The following is a 14,384-nucleotide window of genomic DNA, read 5'->3' as shown; positions in this document are numbered from 1 at the left end:
TAAAGATGGGGCTTGTTACTGACCTTTGCACTCTTACATCAACACACGTGCATTAGAAGAACCGGATAAATAGGTCAGGAGTCCTAGTGGTGTAGTGAGTTCCATGCTGGGCTGCTAACCACAGGGTCAGCAGTTCGAACCCACGGGCTGCTCCTCAGGAGAAAGATGAGGCTTTCTGCTCTCATAGAGATGTGCAGTCTCAAAAACCCTTAGGGTCAGCTCTTCTCGGTCTGTAGGGTTTGATTCGATGGCAATGAATTTGGTCTTGGGATGAAACTAACAGGATTATGACGGACTCTCCTGACTAACAGCTTAACCAAGTACATTTTCATCAGCAAGGAAGAAAGACACATGCAACCTCAGATGTATTTGTAGCTGATTGGACTACGTGTTCGTCTAGAACTGCCACAGCAATGGACATATGCTACGCCCACACCATTCAATAGCGTTGTGATCAGACACGTGTGGTTCTTGAGCACTTGAAACGTGGTGAGTGTAATGAAAGATTTAATTTTCTTTCATTGAAATGGATACGACTCTCACGTCGGATGGCACAGATCTAGCTGGCGGTTTGGGATTTTTAGAAGTTAATCTGAGCTAGAGCTCAACGATGACTTTTACATTTTCTTTTCTCTGAAGATCCAGTGTGTCCTTAGAAGCATTACTTTGACCCCCAATAGCTTATCTGGGGGGGGGGGGGCTCGGCAGGATCCTGAGCTCTGTCAAGGGCAGGTGTGTCCCAGTCAGAGCCTTCTGTAAGTCACCGGACCGAAGCGTCAGGAGAGGATTGCTTCAACTGAGAAATAAACTCTGAGTCGTCAAGTAAGGGAATAAAAAGAGTGGGAAAATAGGAAGTGATTTTCATTGAATCTTAAATGATAGTATTTCCCTTTTTAATCCTTAAAAATGTAATTCAAATGTAGACTTGAACAACTGTGGAACTTGATTCCGTGCTTGCTACGTTATAGATTCTGTGTAATCAAAAATGGCTTCTGAGACGGGGAGAAGGGTGGACTTTCATGCAAACTAGCCAGTAACCTTTGATGTAAACTTTACTTCAATAAACTGAGTCTGTGTAAGAACCTGCCTCGATGTTACAAATAAGTAAATGAAAACAATATTGTAGTCGTGACACAGAGTTATTTTGTATTTCAGAATCCCCAAGCAAATATATCATTTGAACATAATGCTCTTAGTGAGAATATTTCTGTAATCGCTTTTGTAAATGTAAAAAAGGCTGAAAGATTTCAACGTAGACGATGCATCTTAGTGGACATATATAGATTTGAAAGTTGTAATCACAGATTTCACATTATGCATATAGACAGGTGCATAATTTGGAAAAGTCTTAAGAGAATACATGTATGAACACTAAAGCAATATGGATACAAGAATAAATGTAATTTTTTTCTTCTTAATGAAAAAAAAATTTATTGGGGGCTCATACAGCTCATCACAATCCATCCATCCATCCATCGTGTCAAGCACATTTATACATTTGCTGCCATCATCATTCTCAAAACATTTTCTTTCTACTTGAGCCCTTGTTATCAGCTCCTCACTTCCCTCCCTCCCTCCCTCCCTCGCTCACCTTTGATAATTTATAAATGATTATTTTTTCATGTCTTACACTGACCGATGTCTCCCTTACACCCACTTTTCTGTTGTCCGACCCCCAGGGAGAAGGTTATATGTGGTTCCTTGTGGTCTGCTCCTCCTTTCTTCCCCCACTAAATGTAATTATTTTTAATAAAAGTATAGTTTTATTAACATATAATCCACATATCATACAATTCAATAATTCAATCATATTTTAAAAGTTGTAAAATCATCATTACAATTAGTTCTAGAACTTTTTCTTTCTTCTTCATTTTTAATCATTTTATTAGGGGCTCATACAACTTTTATCACAATCCATACATATGCCAGTTGTATAAAGCACGTTTGTACATTCATTGCCCTCATCATTCTCAAAACATTTGCTCTCCACTTAAGCCCCTGGCTCTCCTCCCTCCCTCCTCCCCCTCCCCCTCATGAGCCCTGATAATTTATAAATTATTATTCTGTCATATCCTGCACTGTCCGACGTCTCCCTTCACCCACTTTTCTGTTGTCTGTCCCCCAAGGAGGAGGTTATATGTAGATCCTTGTAATTGGTTCCCCCTTTAGACCCCACCCTGCTTCCACCCTCCTGGTATCACCACTCTTACCACTGGTCCTGAAGGGATCATCCGTCCTGGATTCCCTATGTTTCCAGTTCCTATCTGGACCAGTGTACATCCTCTGATCTAACCAGATTTGTAAGGTAGAATTGGGATCATGATAGTGGGGGAAGTATTAAAAAAGTAGAGGAAAGTTGTATGTTTCATCATTGCTACACTGCACTCTGACTGGCTCCTCTCCTTCCCTCGACCCTTCTGTAAGGGGATGTCCAGTTGCCTTACAGATGGGCTTTGGCCTGCCCCACTCTACACTCCCCCTCATTCACAATGATATGATTTTTTTGTTCTGATGATGCCTGATACCTGATCCCTTCGACACCTCGTGATCACACAGGCTGGTGTGCTTCTTCCATGTGGGCTTTGTTGCTTCTCAGCTAGGTGGCCACTTGTTTACCTTAAATGTAATTCTTAGAAGAAAAATAATATTCTGTCCCTAAGTTAGAAATAAAGACAGCTAGCTGATATCATTTTAATCAGTAGCAAGATCGTAGCAGCTTTCTGGAGCCCAGTTTTAATATCGCTCCCACCGGAATCCACTTTATGTCTGGTCGGTTTGTCCACCCCTCTCATTCACACATTCCTTTGTTTCAATTGGCATGCCTCTGAAACCAATACGTCATAAGGTAACAATTGTTGACATGTTTATTCCCACGTTCCTCCTCATTTGAGCTGTGAGAGGACCCAACTTCTTACAGAAAGAGACACAGAGAGGGGGTCTTTATAATTCTCGTGACTGGAGGTGGTGGAAGGAGCCCTCGTGGGGCTGTGGGTTAGGGGTTGGGGTTGCTAACGGTAAAGTCTGCAGTTCAAACCCATCATCTGCTCCAGGAGAGAAGACGAGGCTGGCTGCTCCCACACAGTCTCAGAAGCTTGAGACAAGGTCACTGTGAGGCAGCATTGGCTCCCTGGCAGGGACTCTCCTGTTTGGTCCTGGGTGTGGTGGCAGGAGCCTTGGTGGGGCGGTGGTTAAAGCGCTCTGCGGTCAACTGAGAGCGAGGTGGTCCCAACCCACCACCTCTGCTGCCTTGAAGAAAGGGGTGTGGCACCCTGCTTCCCCCAAGAACCCCGGTCTGTCCTATGGGGTCACGATGGGTCAGAATTAGGCGACAGCCATGAGTTTGGGTTGTGGTGAGAGACGGATTGCTAGTTTTCTGTCTTAAAGCTTCTTAACTTTCACTCCAACCTCCATTGACCTTCTTCTGAAGATTTGGCTACTTATTTATCGATTCCAATGACCCGAAAGCAGGAAATCACATAATCGCTCATCTTTGTAAAAGAGCTTTAGAGGGAAAAGACTAGAGAAAGAGCTAGCTGCGTGTTTCCTGATCATTTACATGAGATTTCAACAGAAAACCAAACCAACTTCCTTGGAGTCGATTCTGACCCATAACAACCTGACAAGACGGAGTGGAGCTGCCCCTTTGGACTTCCGAGGTTGTAAGTCTTTACGAGAGCAGAGCCTCATCTTTCTCGCCAGAAACGGCTGGTGGCCTAGAACCACTGACCCTGCGATTAGCAACCCAGTATATTACCCACTGCGTCACCTGGGCACCTGAGGATACTCCAGCGAGGCGTAGACATCAGTTAAAATGGAGGAAGGGGGTGCAATTAGAGACACAGCATGCCCACACCACAGTGAAAAGCCCAAAGCATGATTTCTCAAAGCACAAAGGAGCAGCAATAAGCTGAACCGAAGGGCCATCTGGGGTGCTTGCCAAACCCGGAATCAAGTTATGAAGACTGCTGACAATAAGTGCAAGAAATTGGGTTTCTCTCCCTCTTTCGGTCCACTTCTGTCTTTCCTGCCTCAACTCATCTTGCTGCTTCTGAGTGAAAAGGAGATTTGAGACTTACTGCATTTGATCGCAAGCATTTCGGATTCAAAGTCAGGCCTGTGAAATGTAAACAGCTCCAAACCGCCTTCTGATGGCGCAGCGCTCACGTCTTCCCTGACCTCTCTAGCTACTGTGTTTGCATGAAACTCTCGGCGCATGCGTCATTTGACTGCAGCTTCCGGCGGAGTGCATCGTGGCTCCCCTGGGAGACTAAATCTCAGAAGCAAGAAGGGGTAACTTCGGAAATAAAGCAAGGAAGCTCGTCAGTAGCCTGCAGGATGGTTTCCCCAGAAGCTGGTCATGAAAGCACCCATCCTTTCTCATTGCTTCCTGCTGCTCACCATGGACTCTGTCTTAAAGGCTGGATTAGAGCAGCGGTTCTCAACCTGTGGGTCGCGACCCCCTGGGGGGGGCGACCGACTCTTTCACAGGGGTCGCCTAAGACCACCAGAAAACACATAAATATTTCACAATATAGAATCACATATCGTTTTGTAATTAATCACTATGCTTTAATTATGTTCAATTTGTCACAATGAAAATACGTCCTGCATATCAGATAGTTACATTACAATTCATAGCAGTAGTAGAATTACAGCTATGAAGTAGCAATGAAAATAACTTTATGGTTGGGGTCACCAACCATAAATCCATGAGGAATTCGATTAAAGGGTCGCAGCATGAGGAAGGTTGAGAACCACTGGTGGAGATGGAAGGGAACTAACGTTTCTCCCAAATCCCTTACATCCAACAAAAGGAACGACCAAACACTGGGATCAAACGAAGAAGATACAGAGTTAAATGAATACCCTCGCTTTCACTGTGAAATTTGCCAGGGGGACTACGTGGCCTAGGGACCAGGTTATTGTCTCAATGGGCCAGACCTCTCTTGTCTTCCCTGGTGAATTGCAACATTATTATCTAATTTCCATGAAGAGGGTTGACCTCAGATGGCTCCGACAATCCAAGTTCAAAGAACCCATGGAAAATAATACCTGGGCGGAGGGGAGGTTCTACTTACAGAATTCTCTATATCTCTTATCTATATACATTTTTGAAGCCGTGAAAGAGGCAGATCTATTGACTAATATTTCCTATACACTGATAGATCCATGCAGACCTCACCATATTTGTCTACTAATCTATTAATACTTGGCCACTGCTAACAGTTTTCAGATTTTCTCTGTTATGATCAGTGTCTTATAAAACCTGAAAAATGAGGAGAGGCTAAGATGTCTCTGTTGAGAGACATCTCTATTTAACAGAGAAATTATGTTTCCAGTCTTCTCCTTGAAAGACACATCTCTTGTTAGATGCTGTTCCGTGTCGTACTTGATGATCGTTGGGGTCCCGTGATTAATATGCTTGGCTGCGAGAGGTCGGAGGTTGGAGTCCTCCCAGAGATGTGTCAAAAGAGAGGGCAGGGGAACCATATTTAAAAATGAAACAAAACAAAGCCATCCTCTAAAACCTCATGGCATCAGTCCCACTCTGACACACATGGGATCTACCTGAGTCAGAACCTGCCGGGTGGCAACTGCGTGTGAGGGGGATGCATCGAAACATATGCCGCTTGGCGAGGATAAGGAATTCATAGCCCTCTGCTTTGTCCTGCCAGACTCTTGGCTGGAGATCAGAGGTAGGTGGAGCGCCTCGTTTACCTGTACTTTGGTTTTCTGCATTGCTTCTTGCCTGTCCAGGTTTGCTGATTGGACATGGCAGGGCCGGGGAAGACTGTCCGGCTGATCTAGTGTACATCCCGCTCACTCCTCCACCGCCCGGGGTTTGGGTGGCGATGGACATTTCCATGGTCCCTTTTCCCTTTGGTTGTAAAAGGGTGTTCATGTAGTTGTTGCCTTAAATTCAAGGGGTACTTCTTAGACTACGGCAAAAAAGATACAGGACAAAAGGAGGTAAAAGTGGAGATTGAAAAAAAAAAAACCAGAAGTGGAGAGTTCAAAAGCTTATTTATTCATTTCCATTTCATTGGTTCCATCCTTCTGCCGGGAGCCCTGGTGATGTAGTGTTTATGAGTTAGATTGCGATCCTCATGATTGGAAGTTCGAAACCACCAGCAGCTCTGAGGGAAAAGACTGGGCTTCCTTCTCCTGTAAACAGCTACTACTTGGTCACCCCCAGTGGGTCGCTATGAAGCAGCATCCACTCAAAGGCAGTGAGAGAGATTCTCTTGACAATGTCACTGTGTTCTTGAAAATACTCTTTGTGGGTGGAGAGTCCTTTCTGGTTTTTGTGAATCAGCCTCTCTCTGGATTCATGTGCAAGAGAGGCAACACACACACACACACACCATACTCTTCATCCTCTTCACACACACACACACACACACACACACACACCATACTCTTCATCCTCTTACACACACACACACACACACACACACCATACTCTTCATGCTTTTCACACATACACACACCAACACTTCATTCTCAACACACACACACACACACACACACCATAGTCTTCATCCTCTTCACACACACACACACCCCATAGTCTTCATCCTCTTCACACACACACACACACACACACACACACACACACACACACACACACCATAGTCTTCATCCTCTTCACACACACACACACAAACACACACACATGCACTCTGCATTCTTCCTTTCCGTCCTCTGCTACTGGCCGGCAGGACGCATGAACCAGGCGTGCAAGGCCAGCGTCTCCTGAACAGACTGTGACATCTTAGGGAAAACTACTCCCCGTCTCCCTGTCTATTAAAAATGAACTTGGAGAAAGACAATCTCTAAGGCTGATTGCACCCCAAATCTTGAAGAGCAGAATTCATTTTATTGCCCATGTTGCTGTTGAGGGCATGCATACCCAGTAGCACCTGGACCAGAACAGCCATTTCCACCCCTACAATTTAACGACCTTCATGAGATCCTCAGAGTTTTCCAAGAATTCTCGCTCTCCCTTTCTGAGTGGGGAGACAGGACACTCAGCCAAGGGGCTTTGACTAACAGCTCCCTGCCCTTCGTGGGTGGTCCTGCCATGTTGTCCACCAAATTAGAACCCCGGTTTTAGCCTGGCGGTCCAGACACAGCAGACTGACTCGGCGCTCCGGAGAAGGAAGGACAAAGGCCCTCATTGATTTACACAGAGAGATTTCTTTATTTTAATCCGGGCGAAGGTCACATGGCATCCGACCTCCCCCATTCTAGAGTGGGCAGTGCCGAAGCATTTCGTGCACCTGCCTTGTGCTGGGCGACCAGCTTCTCTATCGAGTTCTGCCACCCTCTCAGCACTCTCCCTGCCCCCCGCCCCGCCCCATAAAGAGCCCTGTACAGATGAAGAGCCGGCTGCTCCCCTCCACCCTCCCATCCCCACGCTGCCCCTGCAGATTCACTTATTCTGGTCAGTCCAGCTTGCTGCAATCCTACGGGACCCAGCCTTTTGTGTCCGCCTTCTCTCCCTCAGCACACTGTTCACCGGGCTCACATATTGGTTTTGACAACCACCACCACCACCACCACCCCCACCACAATCAAGATGAGACAGCAGCAGCAGCAGCAGCAGCAGCTGAAGACATTCCTGTGTGTGCGAACTGGGGATGGGGGAGGATAGTGGGCGGAATACTCCCTTGGCTCCACCAAGTAACTGGTGTGCGCTCTTGAGCAACAAGAATCAGGGAGACTTGTAGCCCGAGAGGGCCCTGCAAATGAGGGGGACCTCGCGAGCGCCTTTCCTCGCTCCCAGTTAGCTCTCTGTGGCACCATACCCCATGGCGTGCTTCTGTTTGTGGAGGAAGGCACTTGAGTGGGGATCTTGGGAACGGGCGAGCCCAGGCACGGCACCTGGTGGGTTGGCAATCTTGACACAACGGGGGGTCTTGAGGTGCTTCCAGTCTTAGGAGCCCTGGAAGCTTTGGGATACTCAGAAACTTTGGGGCCAACTGTTGGCCTAAGGATCTCCTCTGTCTTAGGGGGTACGGGGGTGAAGTCGATCCTTGTAGCGGCAACCCTGGGCTCCTTGGCGTCCTGCCGGGGGACTGGAGGTGGTGACTGCACGGGAGCCCGCAGGCGTGGCTCTAACTTGCTCTGAGCACAACATCCCTGCAGACACGCCTCGCAGTTACCACTGTCATGTGGCCCTTCCAGAGAGACGTCCTTGATCGTAGGGATCACCTCCACCGACTTAAATCCTTCTTTGTAGCAGGACTTCAGAATGCGGAGCACCAGGTTGCTCAGGATTCTTGACATGTTCTCCTGGGTGAACTCTGGAACCTCAAAGGGAGGTTCGGAGCACTTCTGACACCTCTGGGCAAAGACTCTCATCTTCACCTGCCCCCTGGACAGCTCCTTGCTCCAGATCATGTGGAAGAGGATCTGAACTTGGGCAGAGGCCCAGTCGCGAGAACAAGAGGAGCAGCGAAACCTGCAGGGGCCAGAAAAGATGACCGTCACCACCTGTCCTCCGGGTGACCAAACGCTTGAGGTATTGGTGGCCTGCAAGAGGGGAGCTCGAGCAATATGGGGAGAGAGCTTGATTTGGGGCCCTAGGTTTGCCAGGAGAGAAATCACCCAGCCCGTTGTTCCATCTCTATTCTGCCACCAGTACAGTCGAAGGCTCCCAGGTGTTTACCGTGAAAGGAGTGAGTCACAAGCTGACGGCAGCCTGGGGCATCTCCAAAATCCCACCCGGGCAGGGCAGAGCTGAGGCAGGCACAGGAAACCCAGCGTGGTCAGAACCCCAGGGAGCTGAAGAGGCAGAGGCCAGATGAGCGCTCTCACTCCCGACCTCACACCGAGGTTGCTTCAGAGCAGTACATGCCAGTGGGTGCCACAGACCCACTGATTGGGGAGAAGCCTAAAAGAGCTGGGTCCTAGGAACAGAGCAGCACCTTACCTGGGCTTCCCAGGGCTCTCTGACATAACCAGGGCCCCAGGGAGTTCACAGAGTCAGGCTTGCTCTCCATTGGCTTCCCTCTCATCCAATGCCTTTGCTCAAGGTTGCCCGGGAAACTTCTCATGCTGCATGGGGCCCGGCCTCAGACAGGGTACAGGAAGACAAGGGCGCCTCCACTCGGCCGGGGAGGTGATAAGAGGTTTGGACAGGTGTCTGTAAGGGCAGGTGGGCGGCGATGGAGAAGGTGGCAGGGAAGCTGGAGTGATGGGTGTGGTGGGCATTGGCATCACGACAGAATTGGCTGCAGCCCACATTCCCTCTGCAGGCCCTCACATGTCCCAGCTCCTGACCATTCCCAGTGGGTCCCTGGGATGTGGGCAGAAGAAATCGATGCCACTTCTGGATCTGACCTTAGAAGCCCATGTGAGAATCCTTCTGGCTCTCTCTCCCTCCTCATTGTCCTTGAAAGCTGTGAGGGAGCGACTGCTCTTCCTGGGTATGTTACGTCAGCCTGGCTTCGCCTGGCCTTGCACACTTAATGCATGGGTACCCTGAAGGCTGGGATGGAAAGCCAGAGGGGGCTGGTCCGTGCTGATTCACCCCTGTATCAGGATCCCAGCACCACCTCCAAGGGGGGACTGTGAGGATCAAATAGGAAGATGCCAAGCTGTGATCCCCCAGAGTATGACCTGCTGGAGGTGCTCAGAGAGGCAGCGCTGGGGAGGGGTCGGAGCCTAGTTTTCCTGCCCAGCCCTGGGGGAGCCTGCTCTGCTCCTGGGCCAGCGCAGAGTTCAAATCGAATGGACCCAGACGTGCCTCCGAGGCTCCTGATGCCAGCTCCCGGCCCAGGAGAGCTCTGCTCTGTCTCTCGGGTCTGCTCCCAGAGTGGAGCGACAGGGGAGCCAGGAACACGAGCCCCAGGGTCCTGGGAGCGTGTCTCAGCACCCCACCCTCTGTGTGCGAGAGTATTAGACTTCCAGTGAGCTCTTAACCCACTGCCATCAAATGAAGCCCACCTCATAACCACCCTGTAGAGGGTTTCCAAGGCCAGACATCTTTGTGGGAGCAAATCATCCCGTCTTTCTCGTGAGGAGAACTGATGAGTCTGAACCACCGACTCGACTGGTGGCAGTCCAACACCTAACCCATCGTGCCACCTGGCTCCCTGGAGGACCGCTTAGAGTGCTCCTTTAAAGGAAAGCTTCTGGTGCTCAGGGCAGCTCAGGAAAAGCCTGCTGTTGGGGGCTCAGCATCCCCTGCTCCCCAGGAGGGAGGTGGCTGGGTGGGGGTGGGTCTTCCCTCATGGCTCCATGGGGGGCCTGCGAGTGTCCCAAGACCCAGAGCTTTGTGCCAAGCCTGGACCGCCGGACGCTTGATGGAGATATGCACTGCTCTTCCCTTCTCTTTTCCAGGCTGTCCCCACCCCCCCCCCCCCAGCCCTCCCAGCCCCATCTCTCTGGATCCAGGCCCTGAGAGCCTGCAAGGGCTTTGGGGGGTCCTTGTCATCAGAAACACGATTCTATCCAAGCTAAACTTCTTGAATGAGATGTCCTATACTTCCTGTCGTTGTTTATGTTTTTTTTAATTTGCAAGAATGGAATACAGTAGGAATCGCAACAAGAATTCCCAAAGCCAAACCAGCTGCCATGGGGAAGGTTGGGAACCACGGCGACCCACATGGCACTGTCACCGGCTGATTCGTTCAGCTACAGATCGCCTGGTCTTTCCCCTGAGGCACCGCTAGTGGATTCAAACCACCCACCTTCCGGTCAGCACCCCATCCTGTTTTCCAACACCAGCCACCCTTGATCACTCTCCGGAGAAAATCCGGGCACGTTGCAGGAGATCTGCAGCAGCCTGGCTTCCAGAGCCTCCCCCTGGAAACCACAGCCAATCACCCCCAGTGCGGCAGCATCCGCAGGGAGGAAGTGACCAACAGAAGCTGGGATTTCTATGACACCCGGTCTGATGCCCGAGATTCCTGGACCGTAGTAGTAAGCCGACAGCACACCCCCCTTCGCTTAATAGCTCTGCTCCCCTAACAGTGCTGGGGAGAGGTTGAGTCAGAACTTGGCCAGGAGGATTCACAGGCTCTGGACTGAGAGGCCCTGGGCCTGGAGGGCCCCAGCGGGCTCTTGCATCACACCGGCTTGGTCAATCATTGCCAGATGTACCCTGACCACTTGGGACCCAGCCTGGAAACCAGTACTTGGAGGAAGGCCGTGTTTCATAGCTTGCTGCTCAGGGTGGGTAGGTACCAAATTTCAGGGCCACCTTTGACTGCCTGGGTCCCACAGGGGTGGAGGGGGATCGCTTTGTATTTAGAGACAAATGTGAAAAACCAAATGAACAAGCAGTAACACTATCTCTGGGAAGCTGCGGTCAATCCCTGTCTGCCTTGCCGCAGAACCAGGAGAAAACAACGCAATTGCCGCAGCAACCAGATGTGGACCCCGAAGAGCTCCTGGAGGGGGTGGGGGACGGACCATAGATCCTCCCACGAAGGAGATGACAGCGATGGTCTCACTACTTGAAGCAACTGGAGGGAGAGAAAAAAAAATAGAAGTAGAGGGTGGGGGTGGGGTGGGGGTGGGGGGCCAGAAGCCGCAATCCCAAGACTCAGGAATGCTCTCCAAGACCATTCTGAAAAAATGAATGAATCGCTAGCAATAATCCAACAGCTCCGAATCAAAGTACAAGACGATAGGACTGGAGACACGGAGGAAAGAACGGAACAGCGGGCGGGTGGCTAGCACCCAAGCACAGTAAACAATACTGCCAAACCCACACCCAAACCCACCCCTGTCCAGGCCATTCCGACTCATAGCGACATGACAGGACGGAGCGGAACTGCCCAATAAGGTTCCCGAGCCTGTCAGCAATCTTTGGGGGCGGAAGCCATCTCTCTCTCCCATGGGGCGCTGCGGGGTTCGAACCACCGACTGTGCCAAGTGCTCCACCGCTGTGCCATGGGGGATCCTTACCCAAGTCAGAGGGCGAGGAAGAAGTACGCGTTTCCTGGGAGCTCCCCCCTCGAGTGCCCCACTCACCTGGCGAAGGTCCACTGCTGGTACTGCTTCCACCCTGACTTCAGGACGTTGGGAAGGAGGCTCTTGTCCAGTGTCAGGGTCCACGTGTGCCACGGCCTCACCTCCCGCATCAATTCCTGGAACATTCGTTCCCATGCCGCTATGTCTTCCCCCATCTCCGAGCACGCCAGGAGGGCCAGGGATTCGCAGCAGGAGGTGAGCCCTATCTGCTCTCCCCCAGTGTAAGGGTGTCGTCAGCCTGTGGACCTGCCCTTTGCCCCGAGGACAGCGGCCAGTTGCGTCTGGTTGCAAGTTTGGAGGTCAGCACTGAGCTCCACCGGGAGGGAAGACAGAGGATGCATGAGCTTGTCCGTTAGAATGTTCCGGAAAGAGCTCCGCTCGAGGCAGGATGGGTGGGCTTCTGGCCAGCCTGCTGTGGAACGACGGGCACCCCGGAACGCAGCTTTGTGCGCCCCTGAGCCTACATTTGGGGGGAGGCGGCAGCTGCCTTTTCTAGTTTCACATGGGGAAATTCTACCCACTGGGCAGCTGTGCTCACCATGGGGGAGGAGGGGAAGGCCTTGGCCGGTGGCCTCGCTCAAGGGCCGGCCTTCTGCCCCATGCTTTCCTTCCGAGCACTCCATGGCTTGGTGACCCAAGACCCCAGGCTGCCCAAGGCCTTGGCCGTCAGTGGTGTGAGCATGGACCAAAGCACCATCCAAACAAGGTCCCACAAACGCTATTTACCCAGATCCTGTGGTAGCAAGGGGTCGGTCGTTTGGTGTTTGGTAGAGACTCAAAAGCAGGCAGGGGAAGTGGACGAGGTTTACAGCAAGAGAGGGAAGGCTTTCTGTGAGCCCTAATTGGAGGCTGCTTGTCTGGCGAGGTTGGAGGGGGGTTGTGTCGCAGTCCAGCTGCAGCAAGGTCCGGGGGTCCCTCAAGGTGGGTCATGGCGTCGGCGAGTGGGAGACAGAAACCACACGACTCAAAGGTTGCGGTGACTGTTCCAATTTTATTCATGCAAAGCTTCAACTTATATATTCTTTTTCTTGGCTTAAAGTTTATGGCCTGAGGTCATACATCAGGAAATTCTCAGGCCACAAGACCATGACAAGTTACATAAATCACATCAGGATTCTTGGTTAAAATTTAGTACATCTTGAAACTAAAACTTTCTCAGCTACAAGGGTGATAGACATAAAGCTTCTAACAATAACTGAGCACACTTCATCCAACTAGGGCGCATCGCTCTAACTATGAAATCAATCCAGCATTAATACATTTCATTATCAAACATTACTTGACAGGCTTTGGCTGGTCTTTCTGTTCTTTCTTAGGCTGTTCCTCTAGGGCTTTCATTTCTTGTTCTTACTTTTCCACTAAGTTCCCATAAATTAAACTCCCCAAAGTCTTTCTGTGCCAAGGTATGAGTTGCCTCACAATAGGTAGCTTTGCGTCAGTGGACTTCAAACATCACGGAGGCCCTCCTCTTGCTAACCATTCCATAAAACTTAAACTACTAAAAGGAACTTGTACACCTTCTTTGTTAACTATTCTTATGCCATTTTTATTACAAGCCCCCGTATAAGGTAAATCAGGGCCAGGAACTCTATTTCTCTTTGGGTTATTTCCTGGAGGGGGATGCCGTATTTTACCCCCTATGCAGTAACCAATATAAGGAAAGGGAAAAACCGTGGGAAGAGGATGATAAACGTTTTTAGAGTCTTGCACAAAAGCTTTCAAACGAGCCTCTGAGATTTCCGTGGTTTTCAGTTGCAATAGCGCAGCCTGCTCAAGATCTAACATAAATTCCTCAAGGGGGTTTCTGGCTTCCAGTTTCTAGTGTTATTATACAATCCACTTTGCACGCAGTCAGGACATAGATCTTTCAAAGCCATAGGGAGGGGAGAACCTCAACTTCTGGGGAATATTCCTCAGCTGACATCAGTTGTTTCCCAAAAAAGGGAAGTGATCAAAATTATCAAGAACCAGAGAGCAGCTGCAATGATCAATAATGATATCAGGCCAATAATTTGAAAGGGTTCACGGAAGAGACCTTCCTTGGTGGAGCCTTCTCTGAACGCCCCTCCTTCATGCGCTGACTTTGTCAAGGCCCGTGGTTGGAAGGGGTCCCGGCAGGGTTGACTAGAAGTAGGACTTCCTATGTGATCAGTCTCTCACCCTCTCCATTCCTGGGGTTGAATCTGACTCTTGGTGACCTGATAGGACACAGGAGAGCTGCCCTCTAAGCTGTCCAACTCTCGAATCTTGCTGGAAACAGACCGTCCCATCTCTCTCCCCTTGAGTGGCTGGTAGGGTTGGCCAACCACCCAACTCATGGTTAGCTACTGAGCATTTAACCAGTGTATCACCAGGGCTACTTATGTAATCGGCAAGGGAGGCAGGTGTGTGTGGCT

The 14,384-nt window shown here is 50.1% G+C and overlaps 1 protein-coding gene across 1 annotated transcript; it reads right to left on the bottom strand.

Annotated features, from left to right (window-relative positions):
- Positions 1-7,527: 7,527 nt before the first annotated feature.
- On the bottom strand, positions 7,528-12,143 carry RTP3 (receptor transporter protein 3). The gene is made up of 3 exons (XM_075547903.1): positions 11,989-12,143; positions 7,967-8,467; positions 7,528-7,624 (listed from the first exon to the last, which is right to left on the bottom strand). Exons 1-3 carry the CDS (start codon positions 12,141-12,143, stop codon positions 7,528-7,530), a joined length of 753 nt encoding a protein of 250 aa, XP_075404018.1.
- Positions 12,144-14,384: the final 2,241 nt, after the last annotated feature.

This window comes from Tenrec ecaudatus, chromosome 4 (genome assembly GCF_050624435.1).
Source record: "Tenrec ecaudatus isolate mTenEca1 chromosome 4, mTenEca1.hap1, whole genome shotgun sequence".
In the NCBI taxonomy this organism is placed as follows: Eukaryota; Metazoa; Chordata; class Mammalia; order Afrosoricida; family Tenrecidae; genus Tenrec; species Tenrec ecaudatus.
The sequence above is the reverse complement of the archived record's forward strand: the minus strand, read 5'-3'. Positions and strand labels throughout refer to the sequence as shown.

Excerpts from the sequence above, each read along its gene's own strand:
- RTP3 (XM_075547903.1), bottom strand. The coding sequence starts at position 12,143 with ATGGGGGAAGACATAGCGGCATGGGAACGAATGTTCCAGGAATTGATG. Across the intron at positions 8,468-11,988 it reads CAGCAGTGGACCTTCGCCAG|GTTTCGCTGCTCCTCTTGTT; the intron begins GTGAGTGGGGCA and ends TGGCCCCTGCAG. Across the intron at positions 7,625-7,966 it reads GTTGGCCCCAAAGTTTCTGA|GAATGTCTTCAGCTGCTGCT; the intron begins GTATCCCAAAGC and ends TCGCACACACAG.